Source organism: Oenanthe melanoleuca, chromosome 24 (assembly GCF_029582105.1).
Source record: "Oenanthe melanoleuca isolate GR-GAL-2019-014 chromosome 24, OMel1.0, whole genome shotgun sequence".
Classification (NCBI taxonomy): Eukaryota; Metazoa; Chordata; class Aves; order Passeriformes; family Muscicapidae; genus Oenanthe; species Oenanthe melanoleuca.
Window position 1 is genome coordinate 4,759,502 of NC_079357.1, and position 22,938 is coordinate 4,782,439.

The 22,938-nt window shown below is 51.4% G+C and overlaps 1 protein-coding gene and 1 long non-coding RNA gene across 5 annotated transcripts in view; one reads left to right on the forward strand and one right to left on the reverse strand.

The window, feature by feature from the left end:
- Positions 1-22,938, reverse strand: part of FLI1 (Fli-1 proto-oncogene, ETS transcription factor) — a 91,131-nt gene that overhangs the window by 56,126 nt on the left and 12,067 nt on the right. Inside the window, exon 1 of one of the 4 annotated variants that reach the window (XM_056509576.1) lies at positions 18,561-19,003. The exons of 2 other annotated variants lie outside the window; for them this stretch is intronic. In XM_056509576.1, the coding sequence (XP_056365551.1) occupies positions 18,561-18,578 (18 nt within the window). In that variant the 5' untranslated portion in view covers positions 18,579-19,003. Of the gene's footprint in view, positions 1-18,560; positions 19,004-22,938 lie in introns of those variants that run through there. One more of the 4 variants, XM_056509578.1, reaches the window with a different exon arrangement.
- On the forward strand, positions 17,226-20,598 carry LOC130262441 (uncharacterized). Its single transcript, XR_008842120.1, has 3 exons — positions 17,226-17,489; positions 19,172-19,363; positions 19,552-20,598. It is a non-coding gene; the product is annotated as an uncharacterized LOC130262441 (long non-coding RNA).

Here is a 22,938-nt window from a genome sequence, read left to right on the forward strand (position 1 = left end):
CAGCCAGCCAGAGCAGGGACAGAACATTCTGTCTCTGTTTCATCCATCAGGCCTCTTCTGCCCAGCCTTGCCTGCAATTCCCATTTCCTTCCTTGCCTCTCACACCAAACAGCTCCACTGCACACACCCACTCTGCCTCACTGCTCTGCAGGCACAGGGAAAGTGGTTTACAATGATCCTTTACAAGAATATTCTGTTTTTGTGGACACAAGCAAAGGGATCAGTTGGTTCCTTCCCCAGTGGGGGAGTTTCAGGCTGTCCATGATCTCCTGAAAAATTCACTTCCCATTTTCTCATATAAACTGAAGGAACAATTTATAATTCCTGTAGTTTCATAAAGATGGGATTGACTCTCTGATCAGAACCAACCACAAAGACAGATCCAAGCTTAGTAAGTCTGGGCACTGTACATCTGGGTTTGTTTTTCTCTTTGGGAAGGAACTTCTAAAGACTCAAACAACACAGGATCTTCTTTGGGTGCCCCCAAGTTATCTTTCATGTATGACCTTAAGTTTTTAGCTCTATTTGAGTAGAAAACCTAAGCCAAGTATTTATAACTCAGGCTTTCAGTTCATTCATTTTAGCAAAAAGGACATTGCCAGTGCTACTTAAAAAAAAAAAAAAAAAAAAAAAAAATTTGTGGCTTGAATGAAATTGCTGAGTTAAAAATCCTGTAGTTGCAGGAACTTTCAGTCTGGTTCTCTAAAGACTTAATTCACACATGAAGATCCAGGGCCCTCCCCTCAGTTTATTTCCTTTCTCCTTGAGGTATTTCTGTGATTAACACACAGATGGGAGTGTTACTTTTGCTTCCATTTTCACTGAAATAACAAATCTGCTTAAAAGACAAAATTCAGTAAATACCAGGCATAAAACAAGCCAGGAGGAGTTTGCATTTCTGCTTCTCTCACTTCAAGGTTTTAATGTGCTCCATTTCCTTTGACAGACAAAATTAAGAATGGGTATAAATTGAAATAGACTGGGAGGGAAATGTGGGTGAATGTGACAAACACAGGATCCCTGAATAGTAAAATCATCCTGTTCCACCCCCTGGGCAGCAGCACCTTCCACTATCCCAGGTTACTCCCAGCCCCATCCAGCCTGGCTTGGGTCACTTCCAGGGATGGGAACTGTGTATTAAAGAGTAATTAATTTGATGTAATTAAGTGTATATAGACATTTAAGCCAACTCATCTCAACAGCAGGAGAATTTACCATTTTGCTGCCCTGAATTCCTTCCATAAAGGATCTTCCTGGTCCATTAAGGATGAGTGTTCAGCTCAGTGGCACAGAGCGCCTGATTTTAGGCAGAAAAAGCCATTTCAGGGGAGCAGAGAGCAGGGGACGTGTGTGTGACTGTGTGGATGCAGTCACACCCTCAGCCAGACACAAACCCTGTGCAAGCTGCAGAAAGAACAACAGGAAATGGCCGGGGGTATTTATAGCAGGATTGTGTTTATCCTGAAGTGATGTTCTGCACAGATTATGATGAAGCTTTTCGTGGGAGAGGACACAGCTTGTGTCAGCTGGAGGTTTGCAGGCACTTCACCCCGTGTGCTCCTGCCAGACTCCCCCGTCCCCCTCGGCTTTCCTTTGCCTTTTCCAGCTTTGCTGAGCACCAACAGGAGCCCTGGGAGCCACCAGGGCTGGCCCAAAACTTGATTTCTGCATGAAATGCCCCCTGAGATGGCTCCAGAGAAAAACAACCTCTCACGCTGAGAAATGCAGGCCCTGCTGCAACTGCACTGGAGCTCTTCTCGCATTTGGGGTGCTGTGAACAAAGGAACTGGTGGCACAAAATGCCTTTTATCAGAGCTCAGCTCCCCAGCACAGACTCCTCCTGTCCCGCGATTCTCTTTGGGGAATCATTTCGGTGTCCTTTATTTTCAAACGGGGATTGAAACATCTCCCCATTTATCCCTTTTTCGAGGGCAGGCATCCAGCAAGAACTAATAATTTTCACAGGCAGGTCATCTCCATATCCCAGCCTCACCTTTGCCACCTCTCTCTGCTTTGAACATGTAAACAGACGTTCTCTAATTCATTCCCATCATCTAAATTTCCCTGAAGAGGCAAAAAAAAAAACCCCAAATATGGGAGGTGAAGTAGATAGTGCAGCAGCTTAATATCTCTGTGGGGTAAAGAGCCCTCCACCCTCCCGCACAGCCTTTGCAGGCACATGTGCATCCCTGCCCAGCAGTTTATCTCGGCCAGATATGGAATGGGGAACGCTAAGGCAATCACGATAAAAAGTGGAACTCGAGCAGCAAAGACCCTGCTATTACTTCATTGTCAGAGCAGTTTTTCCTTATCTGAGTCACATCTCCTGAGGTTTGTTCAGCTCATGAGCGCTCAGCTCATTTCTCTGTTTACACCCCATGATATCTGAAAACCTTGATTAAAAGCAATCAGAAAAATCCATCATATGACACCGAGACCGTTTGCAGCCTGTGACAGTTATTAGCAAATGTTAACCTCTCCTTTGAGAAAACACAAGGAAATCCTGCTTTAATTTAGCCTTTCAAACATCACCCCCCCCTATATCTCTGCAGCAAATCAGAGCATCTCCACGAGGCCATTGTTTGCAAATATAATAAGTCCCGGGTTTGTGCGTTTAAAAAACAAACAGCGAGAGCAAAGCATCAGGAAGCGGCTGTGAATGGGAGCCGGGGCTCGGGACGGGCGCATTAATTACTGCGAGGGAGCCCCTGAGTGCCGTGGGGGCATCATCGGGGCTATTAGCGCTTCATTAGGGCTGCGGCGAGCACGGGCAGCCCCCGGGCTCATTTGCATCGCACTCTGCCAGGTGCTGCTCCAGGTGTCCCATTGTCACCGCGGATTAACGAGCTCGCTCCTTTTATCGGCGGCGGGACGCAGAACGGAGACCGGCCGGCTGCCGGGGGGGCAGGACGCGACCGAGCTCCCCTCCCAAAGCCTGCCGGGTTTCATTTCCAAGAATTTTGCATTTTTCGGATGGGCTGGTACCTGTCAGAGAGCCCCTGGAGCGGGCGGGTGAGGCAGGGCTTCTTCCTCATCCTACAAATTAATGGGGCTGGAGGAACCCCCAGTGTCCTGCTCAGATCTCCTTTCAAAAGCCATCCTTGTCCATCCCTGACTCCTCAGGTTCTGCCTGCCCCTCCCTTGCCAGCTCACCCCTCACAGACTAAAATCAAACTCTTAAAGCCATCCTGCTGTTGGTTTTCACACTTATTCACGTCAGCTGCTGCTGATCCTTAGTAGGACACACACGGCAAGAAGTGAATCCCGTGATTTAATTGGACATAATCTTAGTGGAACACGGGATTGTATTTATAACTGCTGTTTCAAACTTTTTAGGATATAATTTCAAGCACTGCCCTGCAACCTTAAGAAATTCAGTTCTATTAAAGAAAAGGAGATATTCTTATGCTTTTAGAGCATAATTCTTATTATATTCTCGATATCATGATATTATATTATGATATCATGATATTCTTATGCTTTTAGAGCATAATTCTTATTATATTCTTGATATCACGATATGATATTATATTATTATGATATCATGATATTCTTATGCTTTTAGAGCATAATTCTTATTATATTCTCGATATCACTATATGATATTATATTCTTATGATATCATGATATTCTTATGCTTTTAGAGCGTAATTCTTATGATATTATATTCTTGATACTATGATGTTATATTCTTATGATATCATGATATTTTTATGCTTTTAGAGCATAATTCTTATTATATTATATTATTGATATTATGATATTATATTCTTATGATATGATGATATTCTTATGCTTTTAGGGCATAATTCTGGTTTTCCAGCTGAAAACCAAATCGCACAGGAGCTGGCAGCAGCAGTGCCATGTCAGCCAGCATCCCTCTTCCCATCCTCCTGCAGCACTGGCCCCACACTGTCCTTTTCTGGCTTCTCTTCCGAGTTCCCGGATTTCCCAGAGCCCCCTGGCCATGCGGTGCCCAGATCCCATCGCCTGTGGCTCGTGCTCTCCCATTCCCGGGCTTTGGGGTGGATCAGTGGCTGCTGGCACCTGCCTGATGGCTCCACCAGCTCCTCACACTCCTCAGGCTCCTCTGGCAAACAGGGAATGCATTCCAGCCTCAGCCCAGGGCTGCCCTCTCTTATTGTCCATAAAAAAACCACAATTCCCAGGCTGTCCTCACTTCCTTCATTAAAGTAGCAATTGAAGCTCCTGCTGTTTATGAGCAAAGAATATTCCTGAATTTCCTAATATTCCAGAAATTCATCCCGCCCTGCCTCACTCCTCTGAGGCACCAGAGGGAGGAAACCTGGGGTTCAGAGCACCTTTTCCAGCTCCTGCACCAACAAATGTCCTTGTCCAAGTGAGATAATGAGCATTTTTCTAAAACACCCTAATTCAAGCCCAGAAGAGCAGGTGAATGACTTTACCAGGTCCTTTAGGCTTCAGGGTGCCTGCCTGGCTCATCATTTTATTTACCCTGAGCATCTTTTTATACAGCTTGGGCATCTTTTAATTTACCTTGGGCATCTTTTAATTTAGGATCTGCATCTTCCCGTTTAGCTTGTGCATCTTTTTATACCACTTCAGCACCTTTTCATTTGCCTTCTGCATCTTTTTGTTTGGCTGTGCATGCTTTCTCTCTGGGTGATGAAGCAACAGCCTCTCACACCTGCACTCCACTCTTGCACCACCCCCGCACCCAGCCAAGGCTCTGATCTTACTCAAAAACCAAAACTCACTTCAGCTGCGCGTTTTTTTTTTTTTTTTTTTCACCCCTTTGTCTTTTAAGAATCAGCTTGCCACAAATGGCACTCGCTAAATGACTGTCCGGGCAGACACAAAGGTGCAGCAGAGGGGGAAAGGCCCGTCAGGTGCTGCAGAAGAGCCCGGGTTCTATGGAGCATTGAGAGACAAGAGCTGCTCCTTGTTCCTGCGGCCTCTCAGGAAGATTTGCCTGCCGTGCAGCCGGGGGTGATGTGGAAGCCGATTTGCACCTGTGGCAGCAGCCCAAATCAAACAATGAGCGAGAGGGAGCCAAGGGAGCTGAGCTCCTCTGCTGGGCTCTGCCGGGCTCTGCCACCACAGCACCCGGTTTCTGAGCTCCCAGAGCCCTCACACACCCCAAAAGCAGAGGCTGGCAGGAGCAGAGGTGTCCCCAGGACAGCCCCATCCCTGGGGGATGCACTCCCCCTGCCCAGGGACCACACCAGCCCACGCAGCGTGTGCTTCAGGCTGAGCTTCTCTCCGTGTTTCACAAGCACCAGAACGCTCTCTGTCCTATAAATAGTTCTTTCCTAGTTTCAAAAGCTGCAGCTCTTGCATCCAGCTGCTTTGAACTGGATTTCAGAGAGATTTTCTGCTGACATTTCAGGCACCTGCATGCTCTTTATCCAGGGCTTACACAACTCTTTGTGGAGATTTGTCACTTCTCAGCTTTACTTCAGAAGAGCATTTCCCGTTATTATTTTACAATTAGGAAAATCAAGGCATAGAAACCTCTGATGATTCGCTGTGGGTTTCTGGGTAAGGAGGAGGAATAAAGCCAAGGAGTCTCCACTTGCAGGGTTTGATTCTACCCAAAGTTGTGAGTTTTTAAAGAGGGCCATGTGAGCTGATTGTTATCTCCTGAGCAGAGCAGATACCAGCTGAGAGATCTCTCCTCATTATCTTCTCACTAAATAATAGATGTCTGATTAGGATCTCACATGCTAAGAAAACTTTGTCACAGATAATGGCAGGTTTCTGAACATGCTTGTCTTCTTGAAGTGTTCTTGTCTCCATAACCCTTTAACTGAGTCTTAACAGAAGGTGAATATCCAAGGGCAGGTCCTGGACACAATTCCTGGGGAAATTCCCAGCTCCCAACCCAGGATTAGCAACTTTCAAGTTGCCCCTGTGCTTTGCTGGGCAAATACACCCTGAGGGCTCCTGCTCCAAGCAGCTCAAGGAATGGGCAGGCAGAGGATGAACAGGGAATGACCAGGCTTGCCTGAGGCTTCAGTGGCTTCTCCAGGCTGCACAAAAAGTCACTGGAAGAGCCAGGAATGAACCAAGCCAAGTGTCCTGGATCACAAATCCCTATTTTGGCAGAGATTGCCCTGGGAAGCTGGGGCTGCCCCATCCCTGGGAGTGTCCAAGGCCAGGTTTGGAGCAGCCTGGGATAGTGGAAGTGTCCCTGCCTATGGGGTGGAACAGGGTGATCCTTTAGGTCCCTCCCAAGCCACCCCACACAGAGATTCTGAGATATATGAAATTAGCATCACCTCAGACTGAGTTATTTTAGAGCTGTTTGCTGAACTCCACCAGGTACCCTGCTGTTTGTACAGGGTGAGAGCACAACCTCCCTCCTTTAATCCTGAGCTGGAGGCACTCCAGAGCCAGGGCATTGCCCATCCATGTGCACAAACCCTGCAGTGCCCACCTGTACCAGACATCTGCAGGTGCCCCAAACCCCCAGGCAGGGTGAGAGGAGCCTGGGGAGGACATGGGGCACTGGTGGAGGTGTGAGGAGACCACAGAGTGTTCCTGTGTGGTAGGACACACCTTGTGGAGGCTCAGCTCAACCAGAATGGAGCCCTGAGAGCAGCTGGGGTCATGGCCTGGCTAAGGAGAGACCTTGTGGCACTTGGGAGAATGGTCTGGCAGGACTTGGGGGGTTTCTCTGCTCCCCCACCTGTCCCACTCACATTTCCCCTCTCTGCTGGGGTGCACAAACCTCCCACATCCCACATTTCCAAAGGTTTGCCCAGCCACCTGCACTCCCCCAGCCTGGCACAGAGCTGCATGTGGTGAGCAGAGGGCTGCTCACAGGGTGGAGTTTCTGTGGCTTAGGCTTCTCTTAATTAATGAATCCTTTCTGTTATTTTTGGAAGCCTGCAGCTGTTAGTTTTGAAACGACAGAGCCTCACACTGCAGCAGGGTAAGAAATGGATGGATGAAGGAGAGAATTAGAGCAGGGTCCTGAGCCTGTGCTGGCTGCTGGGTTTTAAACACATCAGGTTTAGCTTATGCAAGAAGCCACCTGGTATTTATGCACGTGGATCCATGGACAGCTCCACAGGCACACACATGGACTCTGCTGCCTCCTCCTCCAGGGCACCTGCAGCAAACCCCTGGAAAACCTCTGGAAAACCTCTAGGCCTTCAGACCCTGCTGCAAACCAGTGGAAAACCTCTGGAAAACCTCTAGGCCTTCAGACCCTGCTGCAAACCCCTGGAAAACCTACAGGAAAACCTCCAGGCCTTCAGACCCTGCTGCAAACTCTGGAAAACCTACAGGAAAACCTCCAGGCCTTCAGACCCTGCTGCAAACCTCTGGAAAACCTACAGGAAAACCTCCAGGCCTTCAGACCCTGCCTCCTCCTCTGGAAAACCTCTGGAAAACCTGTAGGCCTTCCTGCCTCCTCCTCTGGAACGGCCCTTAGCCTGTGGGAGAACATTCCTGCCCCTCCCCAAAGCCACACTGCCCATATGTGCAGGACCCCCAAGGCTGGGAGCTTTGCCCATCTCTCAGGACAGGCAGAAAGGTGTGGGGTGTTAATGAAGGGCAGTGATGGGAGCTGGTTTCTGTCTGCCCATGGCACCCTGAGGTCTCTGCTGTCCTGAGCAGAGCCAGAGCCATTCCCAGCTGGGAGAGCATTCCCAGTTGGAGCAGAGCAGGCAGGGAGGGAACAGAGGGTTTGCAGATGAGAAGCTGAGGTGCAGAGAAGGGCCTGAGATCCCACAGTGGCACAAGTGACTGAGCCAGGCTGGGCACTGTGACACAGACTGGAGTCAATTGGCAGCACAGATCTTTCTGATTCACCAGAACTCGTAAAAGCCAAAGCATCCCAGTCCTGGGATTGCATCAGGAGGGCACTTCCAGCCTAGCCCTGGGAACAGCTTGTGCCCTTGTGATGCTGAGAAAAGGCAGACTGAGATGGGATCAGGTGCAGCTGAGGAATTACCAGGAGGAGGAAGGTGTGAAGGGATCAGAAGGGTTTTGTCTGTCCCAGCAAGGCAAGAGGGAGGTGTGGCACTGGTCTGTAAATGCACTGGGGACATTTCCTGGGAAGGGAAAGTGCTGCAGTGGTGCTGGCATGAGAAAGGCATGAATCAGTCATGAGCAAATGCCAGCTCCAAGTCAGAAGAAAGTGTCCAAACCTCAGAAGGAAGAAGTTACAGAAAGTCCTGTTCAATGGGGAGCACTGGGGGTGGAAAGAAAATCCTTTACAGAAGCCTTGGAGATTTTGGGAAGGGAATGACAGCACGTGGTCCTGTCTGACAGCAGAACAGAGCCCTAGAACTGCTCCCACTCTGCACTTCAAATTAAATGCCTCAACTTTTCTTCACTGCTCAGGAATTTTGAGGAAGACTCTCCTGTTACACACAGCAGAGACCACGCTGGTCTCCAGGCATTGCTGCAGCACAAATAATTCCTCACACTAACGACCAACCATAATTACATCCTTCCTGCAGCAGAGATGACACAGGGGAATACCCAAACTGAGGAGCAGGGAGCAAACTGCAAGTTCATTGCATCCATTACTGTGTCCTGTGAGGATGAGAGCACGTCTGGTGCAAATCCAGAGGATTTATCCAGAGCAAGCTTCCACTTCAGGGCACTGCTTTCCCTTTCTGAACGTGATGAACTCTGCCCTTTGCTCAAACCTTTGCCTGCTGCTCTCAAGTGCTGTGCAGGGAAAGCATCCCTGGGTTTGGGATGCCCTGTGCAAACCAAGGGGGAGATGGAACTTTGACACTGACAGGCAGAAGATGTTGTCCCTGGCAGGACTGAGTTTGGGTGTGGAGTTAAAATTGGATTCACACTTTTCCTGCCACAGGAAGGATCATATGGGGCTGCATATGGGGTAAGGTTTTCACACAGGATCCAGTCTCCCTGCCAAGGGCAGCACAGAGGGCAAAGTCCTGTCCTGCATCTTCCCTGTCCAGTGGCTGGGTGGGTAAGAACACTTATCATCCTGCTCCCCTTTGTGCAGCCCAGACAAAACCTGCACAGGGAGGTTGTGGCAGAGGCTGGACAAGGCTCAGCAGGGCCCAAGCCATCACATCTCTCCTTTCCTTCTGGGAACATCTCGGATTTCCAGCACAATCCATGAATTCACCACCAGGGGGGTAAAACAGGACACACATGAAACTTGCACTCACTCTTGTATGGAAGAAAAACCAATTCAGGAGAAATGTGTGCAGTTCAAAACACCCCAAACCCTGATCAGACTCTTTGTCCCTCACCTGGGCTCATTCCTTCTCCTGTCACTGTTAAAGACAATTTTGGTCATATTTGCAGGATGATACTGAGAGCTCTGGCCTAACAAATCACTCCAGCAAGTGCTTATTTTAAAGCCTGGTTGGTTCTAACAAAGTCAGATGTATCAGTTTAGAAATATCAGCAAAATATAAATATTTGTGCTGTGGAACTATATACATAGGCACATTAGATCTAATTAAGGAAGGCTGCTCCAGCTCGTGTCATGTGAATTCTGCTTTGGGTTGGGAGTGTCATGGGCAGAAAAACTGCCCTGAAGGACTTCTGGCTGCCCAGGCTGGCCTGGATCCCCAGTGGCCTCAGGGACACCCACAGCAGCTGCCCCAAGCAGCTTTTGGGATCAGTGCTGAAGGGACCTGTCCCCTTTTCAGCTCGTGCTGTATCAATCATTTCTGCCCCTGCTGATTCTCAGTGTAAAACCATGGAAGGTGTTCAAAACCCACAGTCCCTGGGCAATCCTGAGCCAGGAACTTGTGAACAGAATCTTTGCATCTCTGCTGGTGCCTTGCTGAGGGACCAGATGCTTCCTGCATTTCATCTCCTGGTTGTTTTTCCTTTTTCCCTTTGCCTGTGTGGATTTGGGGCTCTTGTTCCATCTACGTGCCAGGGCTCTCCTTGATGGGAGCCCCTGGGGACAAGTCCCATAATGCAGGAATTAATCACAGAGCCACCACTTCTGGTTCTAATCAGGAGTCAGTCCTAAAGGCTGAGCTGCAGCACAGCCCTCATGGACAAATCCTCAGAATTTAACAGGGATTAAATCAAGGGGGTTCTTATGGAAATTGAATTACACTCTATAGAAATTGCTCCATAAACAGAACACAGAAGAAAAGGTAAAACTTCCTTGATTTTCCCCAGGATTTTACAGTAGGGATATAATTTTCTGATGCCTTTTGCTGGGTAGTCCAAAGTGACTTGATTAAAAATGATATTTTTGACTGCAAAGGTGCATGAGAACACGTCAAAGCAGTGCACAGAAACCTGCAGAAAGGCAGTTCTGTAGAGGGGCAGTGGTGTGAACCCTTTCCCTGGATTAAATAATGCAGCTCTTAGTCCTGGCTGCACAGGATTCCCTGGGAACTCTGCCTGTCCCTGGAGCTGGTGCAGGGATCCTCTGCTGCCTCAGCCTGGTGTAACCAAGCCTTGCTCTGGCCACCCTTGACACATCCAGACACATCCAGGAAACAGCCAACTCAGAATCTCCAATCCTGTTCCATATTCTGCCATTCCTGGGTGCTGGTGGTTTGAACAAATGAGCCTTGGATTGCAGCTGAGTTGGCAAATTCCCTTTGCCTCTACAACCCAAGGGGCTGCACAGCCCAGTTTCCCTTCCCCTCTCCAATCCTGCTGAGCTCTGGGTTTGGATGAATGGATAAAATCTGAGCAGGAGCTCTTACACTGATTTCAGTGGGATCCATGTCTATTCCTCAGAATCAGGCCCTTTGCTTTGCTCTGAGCTCTGCACTAACATCAACTCCACACTTTTCCAGGGGATTCTGGTTGTGTTTGAAGGATTTTTATGGGCATCTACTCAGTCCTGCTCTGAGCTTGTGTTCCCCTGTCTGAGCAGGAAAACAAGGGGTTCTTGTCTGCCAAGTGAACAAGAATTTGGGATTTTTTCTGTAGAAAAAGCCTCAGCTCTGAGATGTGGGCATTATAAAGGATGGAGCATCTCAGCAAGATGGGGAAGAACTTTCCCAAGGAAAATGATCTCACTGCAGGGAGAATTTGGATTTTGCAGCCATAGGCTGCTCCTTTTGTGAAGGAAACTCAGCCCCTCACATCTGAAGCAAAACCAGAGCAAGAAGAGAGCAATTGCCCTTCAGTGTGGTGGCTTGAAAAGAATCCAGATTAAAATATAATATACAGGGCTGCCAGTTCCAGTGTGTGCCAGTGACTGTGCACAGATGACATTTTTGGGGAGCATTTCCACCAGTGGCTCACACATTTCAGGACAGGTTCAAGTATCAAAGTTCCCAACATCAGCCTGAGCAAATCACTGAGACCTCAACACCTGGTATTTGCTTCAGCAGGACACTAAAAACCCCAAATCTCCAGTGCCACACTGAGCCCTTGGGTGAAGTTTCCCTTTCTGCTTTCCTGCACTTTAGCCACTAAAAGCTGCTGGCTGTGGTGGCTCTGGCAGTGGTTTCCTGTCAATAGCACCCAGTTCCTGCCCCTCTGCAGCTGGCAGAGATGAAGGGGGCTCTGGAACTCCAGGCAGAGAAAGTGCAAGGCAAGGGTTGGATGGCAAAAGTGTGTGAGCCCCAAGGAGATCAGGAACAGGAGCAGCAGAGGAGTTACAGCCTCCTTTGTTCTGGTAAAAGGAAAAAGGAAACACATCAGGAAACCAGACTGTGGAGCACAGGAAGTCTCACTCTGGCTGATAAAAAGGAACTGATGTGAGGTTGGTTCAGATGCAGTTATAAGTCAATCAAACTTGGAACAACAAGAAGAGATATTCAGAAGAAACCAGAGAGCCAAATTCTGCCTTTAGCTGGAAAAGGAGTATTTTAACCTCTCCTAATCTTTTCCTTATCTTTTTTTTTTTCTTTCTTTCTTTTTTTTTTTTTTTTTTTTTTTTTTTTAAGAAAAGCTGCTATAAAAAGCCATTCAAATAAGTATTTTCTCATCATATAGAAGTCGGTTTCCTGAACTCACCACACCTTCCCCTGACCCCACCATACCTTACTCCAGTTTCTTTCTTTCACTCATCAACCAACTCAAAAAACTGTATTCTTGCTGATTTATCTCTTCCCCTCAGACCAAAACCAGCAGTATTAAGGAGGGCAGTTTTTTTGCTGCATGAGGAATCAGCAGATGAGTAATAGGAGGCTCTGCTGCCCACTGGGTTATTTTTCACTGCCCCTGGATGACTGACAGGGATGGCAACGTTCAGTTCCTGGGTGTGCAGCTTTGGCAGGCTGGACTTAAAGCTTTCTAATTGATTTTAATTGTTTCTGACTCCTCCACAGCCCTGCTGGAGTCCTGGTTTGGTCTGTGCTGTAAGAACAAGAGGGACATAAATGCAAAGAAAGCAGCAAGCTGATCCAGGACACTTCCTCTGCTTTGCTGTGCTGTGCTTCTCACTGGATTTTAGTGAAAAATCAGGAAAAGAGAGAATGCTGGACACAAGTGAAGGGTCATTTTCTGTATCCTGAAGAGGAGCAAAGTTTGGGATTCTGCACCAGCCTCTATTTCCCCTGGCCCTTGTCAGGGTGTTACTCCCAAATTTTGGTGCTGTTTGGAGGAGCAAGAGGTTTGTGAGGAGAGCTGGACCTCTTGCAGCCAGTGGTGCACACCCCTTGGTTTGGGGAGAAGCTTCAGGAGGGGGAGGAGGGCAGGAGGGAGGCACCGTTTGTGGTAACTCAGCACCAGAGACAGGTTTCCAGGTGGGTGGTGCTGGGGGAGATACACATCAGTAATTACGTGGCCTGCTGATGAGAGGAAGGGGGAAAACAAGCAGAAAATGCATCAACAGCTTGCAGGTTTTGCTACCTGGAGCTCAGCAGAGCAGATCAGGCACTGCTGGGGGGTATGGTTCCCAAATGATTCCCAAAGGAGGCAGAAACCCACACTGGGGGGATATTTTAGCCTGTATTTCAAACCCAGGTGTAAATGTGCAGCCACAGCCCTGTCTGAAAACATTTGCTGGCTCAGAGAATGTCCCTGGGGTGTGTGGCAGGCCCTGGGTCACTGAGGTGCCTCAGGCAGCTCCTTTCAGCTGCCAGAGCTTTGTGTGCACAGGGCACCTGTGTCCAGGTGTGCACCAGGGCAGGAGAGGCACAGGGAGCTGCTGTCCACTTCAGGTGAGGGATCTGAAGAGAATTTCCCATTTCTGGTGCCAATTGGCCTCAAACCAAGTTGTAGAACTAAACTCAGTGTGTTAGACCTGTTTATCCCAGGGGCACATCCATGCACACCAGGCTTCTGCAGCTTTAGGTGGTCAGCAAACCCACAAATACCCAAACCCTGCAGTTAAGGCTCCCCTGGCTCCTTTAATTCTCCTGTTTTTTGCACTGAGCTGAGACTTGGGGTCTCTAAGTGCTCAGGTGAACTCAGGCACAAGCAGAGACTTTTGTTTTCCAAGGGCAGTGATGAGGGGCTGTAAAAGAACCTCAAACACCGATGGGTTGTGGGGAAATAAAAACTGGGAGATGCTCTGTGCTGAGGCTGTGCATTGATGTGGAGCAGATGGGAGCTGAACCAGAGGAAAAACTCCTGTAAATCCAGGAAGGTGAGACCCAGAGGAAATAAAACCTTGCTCCAAGTGCCCTCCCCCAGCATCTCTCACCTGAGGGTGTCACTGAGAGTCACTCGGGGTGCAGCCCCCCGTCCTGGGGGTGACCCTGCCAGGAGCAGCTCCTGCACCCACAGAACTCAGTGGGAGCAGAGGTGAGCAGGGACAGAAGCTGTTCCTCCCCATCTCACTGAAGGAATAGCCCAGAATGAAAATCAATATTTAAAATAAACATGAAATCCTCAAGACATGCACTGCTACTCCTTCAAGTGACCACATCCTGTGGAGGTGAAGAGAAACTACAGCACCTCCTCAAAGCCTCAGAGAGAAACCCCAAGGGCTTCAAATCCAAGCAGCTGCATTGTTTTGTGGGGTAAAGGTTTTCTTCAGAGCAATCATAATTTTCTGAGCAGGAAAAAAACGCACTAGAGGCTCAGAAAAGGCACTCTGATGCACTCTGAGCTGGCAGCAGCCAGCAGGACAGCAAGGCTGGACGTTCATGCCAGGGCAGGAGACATCCCTTTGCACACAGATCTTGAAGGGAAAAATCAAAATATCCCCATCACAAAACCTTTCCAAACGGTTTCTGATGTTAGAAAGTTGTTATGCAATCTAAATATCTTTGAATGGGGATTAGGGTATTGCTGTTCATGCCCTGGAAATTCCAGATGGTTTTGTTCCAAATTGCTTTTGAGGGACAGCCACATGGAAAGTTGCTGTCCCTCAAATCCTTGTGATTTATTTATTATTTTTCCAACGTGGAGATTAGGAGCCTTGCCCCACGAGTCAACACCCTTTAGCCAGGAAAGGCCATCCCCAGGGGCCAAAGCTGGGTGATTAAAACGAGCCAAACACACACTAAAATTGCTCAAAAAGGAAACGTTTTCTTAGTGTGAGAGCCCGATGGCCAAGTTTGAGAGCAGAGCAAACGCCTGCAGCTCACAAACGACGGCGACGGCTCCAAAACCGGCCCCACCCTTCGCTATGGCAACGCCAAACACGAGTCCTCATCCCAGGACACGCTCGTCCTCCCTTGAATAATGCAAAACCCTCACCCAGAGGGGCTCCCCGATGGCCACAACAGCAGGAGAAACCCGTCTGCATGGAACGAGGGCAACAGCCACACGAAATCTGCTTTTCACCAACAGGCAGGCTCTGGCAAGTGTATCTGCTCTAAAGTGGAACTGAAACAGTTCAAGCAGTTCGAAACCACACCATTTGTTGTTGGGAGGGAGGCCATGCATGAGCATCTTTTCTGATGTATTGTGTGGCAACACAACCCGAGTTCTGCCAAACACAGTGCAAGGCAAAGTGTGGTGGGTGCTAACCCAAAGAAAATGGGATTTGAAAGACTAGAGGCACAATAAAAATGTTGGTGACTTTAAAATTAGAGAAAACACAAGAGTCAGGAGTTTCACTGGTTCCCATCATCATCTGTCCACAGAATATGAACAGAAGGTGGAAATAACTCAGAAAGATTTCCTGCACTTCTCTCTCCACAGAGCTCTTTGAGCATTGCTCCAGGGGCACTTCCCAAGCCAGCCAGCTCCTCTCATGGCAGGTATTACACAGATTATTTGGGGAATGCAGCAAAAATCGCCACCAACCTCCTCAGCAGGTGATCTGATTCTCTCCAACGTAAATGACCCTTTGTGAATAAATAAAAATATGTCCATGGCTCAGCACTGTCACGTGTGATGTCAGTCAGTGCATGATTTAAAATCCCAAGCTGATCCTGTGCTTTGTGTTCATATCCATGGAGCCCTGTTTGGGTTGAAAGCCTGAGGACAACTCAATTCACACTTGCCACAAGGATCATCCCAACCACATTTATTCTATTATTATTTATATACCATGCCCTGTTTCCCCAGTGTGACTCTGAGCCCTTGGGACAGCTCAAGGCTCCAGTGGATTTATCCTTCACCTGCAGCTGGGCAGGTGTGAAGTTAAACTACTCCAGGGAGGTAAAATCAGCAGTGAGAGAGGCATCAAGAGCCTTTCTAATAAAAAGATGAAGAGGAGAGCAAAGCCAAATATTGGAGATTGCAGGCAAAGGGAGAGATTTGGCTGGAGCCACATCCCTGCGTCTGCCAGTCAGCAGTTAAAGGCTTCAGCTCAATTAAAACAATTAGTCTGTAAAACAGTATTGCATAGGCTTTCAAAAAGTCACTGGTCAAATTTAAATTGCTCAAGAAGAAAATCCTCAGGAGGGGACAGCCCTGTCCCAAATCTAGCACTCGTCCTCTCCAAGGACAGGAATGTTCCTGGGTTTGGGGGAAGTGCCTTTCCCCACGCCGGAACTCAGATTTCATCTGGGCCCACCCCGTGTTCTTGCTGTAGATGATGAAAGAACCTTTCTCAGCTTCTCCTGCTCTCCAGTCACTGATGTGCATCTTTGTACCGTATTTTTCCCAACAGAAATGCAGAGCCCTGAGAGAAATCAGTGCCTACATGGGAGAGCAGAGCTGAGGGCACAATTGCTTTTAAATTGCTTTGCTCTGGATGTGCCCGGGTTTGCTTTGCTGTGCCCTTAACCCTGCAGCACAGGTTAAATACAGAGCTCAGCACACCAAAAACATTGCAGCATCTCCAGCCACATCCTCTTGTGCTGCCCTCCACCTGTGAGAAGCCAGGCTGGGGGTCTCACCCTTCCCTGCAGCAAAGCTCTCCGTGTGGGGAGCTGCCACTCCCTGAACCCTCTCTTTTCTGCCTGAATGAAAATTTGCAAGGAGTCTCAGCCAATCCTCTGGGCAGGCCAGGAGCACTGATCTCAGTGCATGGCACAGAATTTCAGAGGGCACATTTTTAGAGGGGACCTGCAAAGTGCTGCTGACCCTGGAACTCAGGGGGAGATGCTGTGTCTGGATGCTGTTTCTCCCAGCCCCAAGAAGCTCAGGACTGCTGCACTAGCAGGGCAGTGGCAGAGCAGCTGAGAGCAGCCCCAGGGCAGCCCCAGCCCGGGGCAGTGACCTGGGATGTGGCCGAGTTCCTCCTTCGGCCGCAGCCTCCAACGTGACTGAGGCAGCCGGGGTGTCACAGTTCCTCATCCCCGAACCGCAGCCGGGGGGAGCGGCAGCTCGGGGGGCTCAGGGCGAGGGGAATGGCCCAGCCCCGCTCGGGGAATGGGGCTCGGGGCTCCTGCACAACAGCAGCTCCACGTGTGTGCCGCAGCAAAGGCACAGATGGGCAATTTCTGCACTTTCACTGGACAATATTTAGGGCTCCATAAATCAAAGGAGGTTGTGGTGCATTAAATGTATCCTGAATGAGGCCCAAGTTACTTTTGCTACAGATCTCAGGAGGTGGAGGGGAAAACCTGTCTTATTCCAGCCATACCTCCCAAATATTGTGCTTTCAACACTCCTGCTTTCTCCCTTCCTTTCTGACATTCACCCTTTCATTCCCTCTTTCTTTCCTCTTTCCATTTTCTATTCCTATTCTATACCATCTCCTTCCCTCCCCCTTCTCTTGAGACCCTTCCAAACCGTGCACTTGTCACAAGCTGCAATCTAAGGGAGACAGTTTCAGTTCCTGCCCGTTTGCAGCTTCGTTCTACTCAGGTCAGCAAAATTAAAAAAAAAAAAAAAAAAAAAAAAAAAAAAAAAAAAAGAAAAAAAAGAAAAAAAATTAAAAAAGAGAGAGAGAGAGGAAAAAAAAAAAGAAGCACTTTCAAGACGAGCTCGACACCCCACCCAGCCAGGCGATAGGCATCTTTCGAAATCCTCCGACCCAAACACACCCACAGCGTCTCTCGCTTCAAGGCTCCTCCGTTCCAGCGGCTTCTGTTCCGCAGCGCTCCCCCAAGAAGAGCCCGTGGGAAGCCCACGGGGGTCCCCCAAAGCAGCCCAGTGCCTCCCGTGCGCTCAGGGAGCCCGGCAGGGCTCGGATTGCCCGTGCAGGGACTCGGGAGCGCCCGGCCCGAGCGCAGGAGGGGAACTGCTCTCGCAGCCCCAGCAGCGTCCCTGCTTGCTCAAGGCCACCAGAGGTTGGTTATGTCGGTGGTTTATTTGCCACACTCTGCTTCCCTTTCCCCCAAGCCAGGGTGATGTTTCTCCTCCAACCCGAGGCTTTTTCCGCGCCAAAAACCCCAAAAAAGCCGCCGGAGGGAACGCACGGGCGGCCCGCAGAGCCGGAGCGGGGACCGGGGCCGGGGGAGAGACCGGGGCCAGGCAAGGGACCGGGGCCGGGGGAGAGACCGGGGCCAGGGGAGAGACCGGGGCCGGGGGAGAGACCGGGGCCAGGGGAGAGACCGGGGCCAGGGGGAGAGACCGGGGCCGGGGGAGAGACCGGGGCCGGGGGAGAGACCGGGGCCGGGGGAGAGACCGGGGCCAGGGGAGAGACCGGGGCTGGGGGAGAGACCGGGGCCGGGGGAGAGACCGGGGCCGGGGGAGAGACCGGGGCCGGGGGCTCCAGCACGGCTGGGGCGGCTCCGAGGCAGCCTGGGACAGCGGCTGGCACCGGGACTGGCACCAGGACCGGCACTGGCACCGGGACCGGCACCGGCCCTGGCAGCGGCACAAGCACTGGCACTGGCTCTGGGACTGGCACCAGCACCAGCACTGGCTCTGGGACCGGCACTGGCCCTGGCACTGCCCCCGGAGCCGGGCACCGGCACTGGCCCTGGCGCTGGCGCTGGCACTGGCCCTGCACTGGCACCGGCCCTGGCACTGCCCCCGGAGCCGGGCACCGGCACCGGCCCTGGCGCTGGTACTTGCCCTGGCACTGCCGCCTGCTCGGCCCTGGCACCGGCACCGGCACTGGCCCTGGCGCTGGCCCTGGCACCGGCACTTGCCCTGGCACTGCCCCCGGAGCCGGGCACTGGCACCGGCACTGGCCCTGGCACTGCCCCTGCTCGGCCCTGGCCCACGGCTACGAGCCGGCTGCGAACCCCCGAGCACCGGGGAGGCGGCGGGAGAGCCCCGAGGCGCGGCGGCGGCGAAAGAGGAGGAGAAGGAGGAGGAGGAGGAGGAGAGAGCCCGGCCGGAGCCGGCCCCCAGCCCCGCGCCCCCTCCCAGAGCCCCCCCAGCCAGGGGACCCCCAGCCTGCTGCCCCTTACCTTAATAGTGCCGTCCATCGGGAAAAACTTCCAGCCGGGACCAGCAATATTCCACACATTGACCCGGTTTAGCCTGCGACTGACGCCTCCTGAAGTTTTTTATCCTTCTCTCTCTTTTCTCTCTTCTCGCTGCCCTTCCAGCGGTTTTGTTGCTCTCTCCGTAGCCTCTCTCCCCCTCTCTCTCTCCCTCCCTCCCTCTCTCTCGGTCTCTCTCTTTTTTTAACTTTGGTTGTTGCAGCAGCGCGAAAAAGAGACAGTTAACCGGATGAAACGTTTTTTTCTGCTAATTTTGGGAAGTGAAGTCACTCGAGGAGGAAACCTTCGTCTCTACGCTGGTCCTGCCTTCTTGATGAAAATATATATATTTTACATACAGGATATTTGCTCCATTTAGATAAGAAGGGGCAGAACAATAGGCACCTCTGTCACAGCTCTTGTTTGTCGCTGGGACAGCCGGGCCAGCGCAGACCTCGCCTCGCACCCCAGCCCCGTTAGGCAGCCTGTGTCATCCCACGTTTAGTTTAACGTGGGGTTTTGCCATTTTTTTTTTTTTTTTCTTTTGGCTGGAGCAGCTTTAGCCTGACTCACTGAATTTCCGTCTCTTCCCACAGATTTTTTTATTAATGCGTTTTCCAGTCAACGGGAAAAATTAAAGGGAGAAAACCGTAAATGCAATTCAGTGACGGCAGGCGGAGGGAGAAAAGAAAAAGTCTGGCGATTAAAAAGTATTTAAAGCACATTGCGAGCCCTCTCCTTCACGCCTCCCAGCACGGAGCGTGAGCCGAGGGGGACAGGAGCGAGCGGTGAGTGCAATAATGCAGGACAGACAGACAGACAGACAGACAGCGGGCCCAGCGATGAAACCCGGGTTTAATCCCCAGGCTCTGGCCGCTCTCGCCCCTTCCCCTCATTCCCGCTCGTCTCTCGGGGTGGGATGTGAGGCTCGGAAGGGAAGGCTCTGGCACGGATGGATTTCCCTCATTTCTTTCAGGTGCGGGAGTCCTTTCCCTGCCTCCTCTCACAGCGCGAGCTCCTCGCTGAGATGTTAAACCCCCTCAGAGCGCGGGGGGGGGACACCCCCCAACTGATTAAAATGTCAAAACCTCACAAGAATTGTCGGAACAGCCGAATTTACCGCTCCGGTGGCACAGCAAACACAACCCCTCAGCCCACAGCCTTTAAATCTCGCTCCAGACCCGGGAGCCCCTGGCTGCGATTCTGCCTCTCGTTCAAAGCGGAGCGAGCAGCAGCCGAGAAACGCGCGTTTTCCTTTTTCCGGGAAAAGCCGAACCCTTCCAAAGGAGCCGGGCAAAGGAGACAATACCCGCCTGTCCTGCTGCCCCCTCCCCCGCCCTGGCCAAAAGAGCCACTTCGGAGCTCAGCATGCGACAGCCGGGGCGGCCCTTCTGCCCACAAACGGGGACACAGCAGAGCGGGAGAGGAGGGGGAACCCAAAAACAAAAGTGTCAAGGCAGGACGGCGCCCTGCCCGAGGTGGAGAGCGTTACCTTGTCCAGTGCCAGTCGTGTCCAGGCTTTTTGTTTCCCCCGTCCTTAGTTCGGCCACGGGGAAGGGGATGAGGGGAAGCAAAATGATATCCAAAGTTATCCTGCCCCTTCCAAAAGGGAAATGCAATAATGGCACCAGTGTTTCTCCCCGGCTGCGGCAGAGATGCTTTATTAATACTTTATTTCTCCAAGCCCGAGGCTGGCAGGAGAGAGCCGCAGATCCCCCTTGCCCCTCCCTCCCCTCCCTCCCCCTCCTCTGAAATTAGCCTCATCAATTCAGCTACAAGTTTGCAGTTCGGATGCAGACACGGGGCTGAACGTGACCAGACCCGGAGGTTTTTGGCTCGCTGCTCGCCGGCGCTGAGGGGGGCGCAGGGACAGCCCCGCAGCCGCGGCCTCTCCTGTCTGCTCCGCGCTCCGGGGTCTGCGCGGGGTCCCCCGAGAGCAGCACATCTGGATGCTGCTAGCGGGGTCAGGTCCCCCCTTGCCTAGGGCCACAAAACTGGAGTTCAATTAAGAGAAATCGCGGTTAACCCTTTGCTTTCCTCATTCCTCTTGGTTTTCCCTGCCCTCTGTCCTGCCCCCACCCCCGGCATTGCTGCGGTCCCGGCTCCCCTCGGCGTTCCCGCATGGCAGGAGGAGGCAGCGACCGGCAAAGGGAGAGGTTGAAAGGAAGAGTGAAACGCATCCTTTCTAAACCCGAATGGTTTCCTCTCCAGACAACGCTCCCCACCAGCCCCGACAAACAACGCAGGTGGGGGTGAGGGAGAGGACAGGTTGAGGATCTCAACCGCGAAAGGAAAGGGATAAAATCCCCTGGAAGGAGCCTCTGTCACCCACCGACCTCACAGGGCACTTGGAGTCGGGGCTGCGGGACCGACAGTCGGGGAGCCGGGGATCCGGGACAGGCGGGGGGAAACCACCTGAAAACGTGCCCAGCTCACGGGGGAGGAGCCCGACACCCTAAAAACCCCTGAGCCAAACCCTTGTCCTTCAAACCCCCTGAGCCCAACACCTTCAACCCCTGAGCCCAACACCTTCAACCCCCTGAGCCCAACACCTTCAACCCCTGAGCCCAACACCTTCAAACCCCCTGAGCCCAACACCTTCAACCCCCTTAGCCCAACACCTTCAACCCCTGAGCCCAACACCTTCAACCCCTGAGCCCAACAACTTCAACCCCTGAGCCCAACACCTTCAAACCCCCTGAGCCCAACACCTTCAAACCCCCTGAGCCCAACACCTTCAACCCCTGAGCCCAACACCTTCAAACCCCCTGAGCCCAACACCTTCAACCCCCTGAGCCCAACACCTCCAACCCCTGAGCCCAACACCTTCAACCCCCTGAGCCCAACACCTTCAAACCCCCTGAGCCCAACACCTTCCAACCCCTGAGCCCAACACCTTCAACCCCTGAGCCCAACATCTTCCAACCCCTGAGCCCAACACCTTCAACCCCTGAGCCCAACACCTTCAACCCCTGAGCCCAACACCTTCCAACCCCTGAGCCCAACACCTTCAACCCCTGAGCCCAACACCTTCAACCCCTGAGCCCAACACCTTCAACCCCCTTAGCCCAACACCTTCAACCCCCTTAGCCCAACACCTTCAACCCCTGAGCCCAACACCTTCAACCCCTGAGCCCAACACCTTCAAAACCATGAGCCAAACCTTGTCCTTCAAACCCCCTGAGCCCAACACCTTACAAACCCCCTGAGCCCAACACCTTCCAACCCCCTGAGCCCAACACCTTCAACCCCTGAGCCCAACACCTTCAAACCCCCTGAGCCCAACACCTTCAACCCCTGAGCCCAACACCTTCAACCCCTGAGCCCAACACCTTCAACCCCCTTAGCCAAACCTTGTCCTTCAAACCCCCTTAGCCCAACACCTTCAAACCCCTGAGCCCAACACCTTCAAACCCCCTGAGCCCAACATCTCCAACCCCTGAGCCCAACACCTTCAAACCCCTGAGCCCAACATCTTCCAACCCCTGAGCCCAACACCTCCAACCCCCTTTGCCCAGCTCCGGGCTGAAGGCACACACAGATCCGCCTCCTGCCGCGCATCCCCGGCGCTCCCAAAGACGGGAAGTTGCCAAACAGACCCCCCGCTATCCCACCGGGAGATATTTTAGGAACCCAACTCTGCATTTTATGACCAGACGGGCACCGTGACCCGCGGGGCTCATTTTGCATGGTTGGGCACGACTCGAACGGAGCCTGCTCAGGTCACTTTGTGATACCGGGTGTGACAGGGATGCTCCGTGCTTTTCATCCTGTGTTTGGTCTAAACAACATTTGGGAGAATCCAAGAGATAAGGGATTGAGCGAAGGTGTTACCCACTCTAAAACCAAGCCAACAATCTGCTATTTTTCTCCCAAATAACCAAGAATAGAAGCTATGCTTTATTTTTTCTTTCAGTTTTTGTTTTAATCCCCCACCCCCCCCCCAAACAAACAAACAAAGAAACACCAAAAACCTCAAAACCAAACCCAAAGCCACCTTTGAAGTTATGCCATGCTTTTTGGAAAAGTTTGTATTCATAACCTCCTTGTGCCAAGCTCTGAATCATCCTAGGTGGTTGTGCCGTGACTCGGGGCATTTAACTGTTATTTGAGTATTTGACTGGGTATTTGGTTATTTGAGGTTTTAACTGTTACCTAACTGAGCATTTAACTGTTATCTAAGCGAGTTTCAGCTGTTACTGAACTGCATTTAACCAAGAAGAAGAGAGCCCAGACAGGCAGGGGAAAGGCGGGCACGGGGCTGAGCAATGAGCGCCCTTTGGATGCACATGTACGTACAGCAAAGGAATTAGGATCTGTTTAATGTGGTCACCACCAGACATCTGGAAAATCATTTGATCTT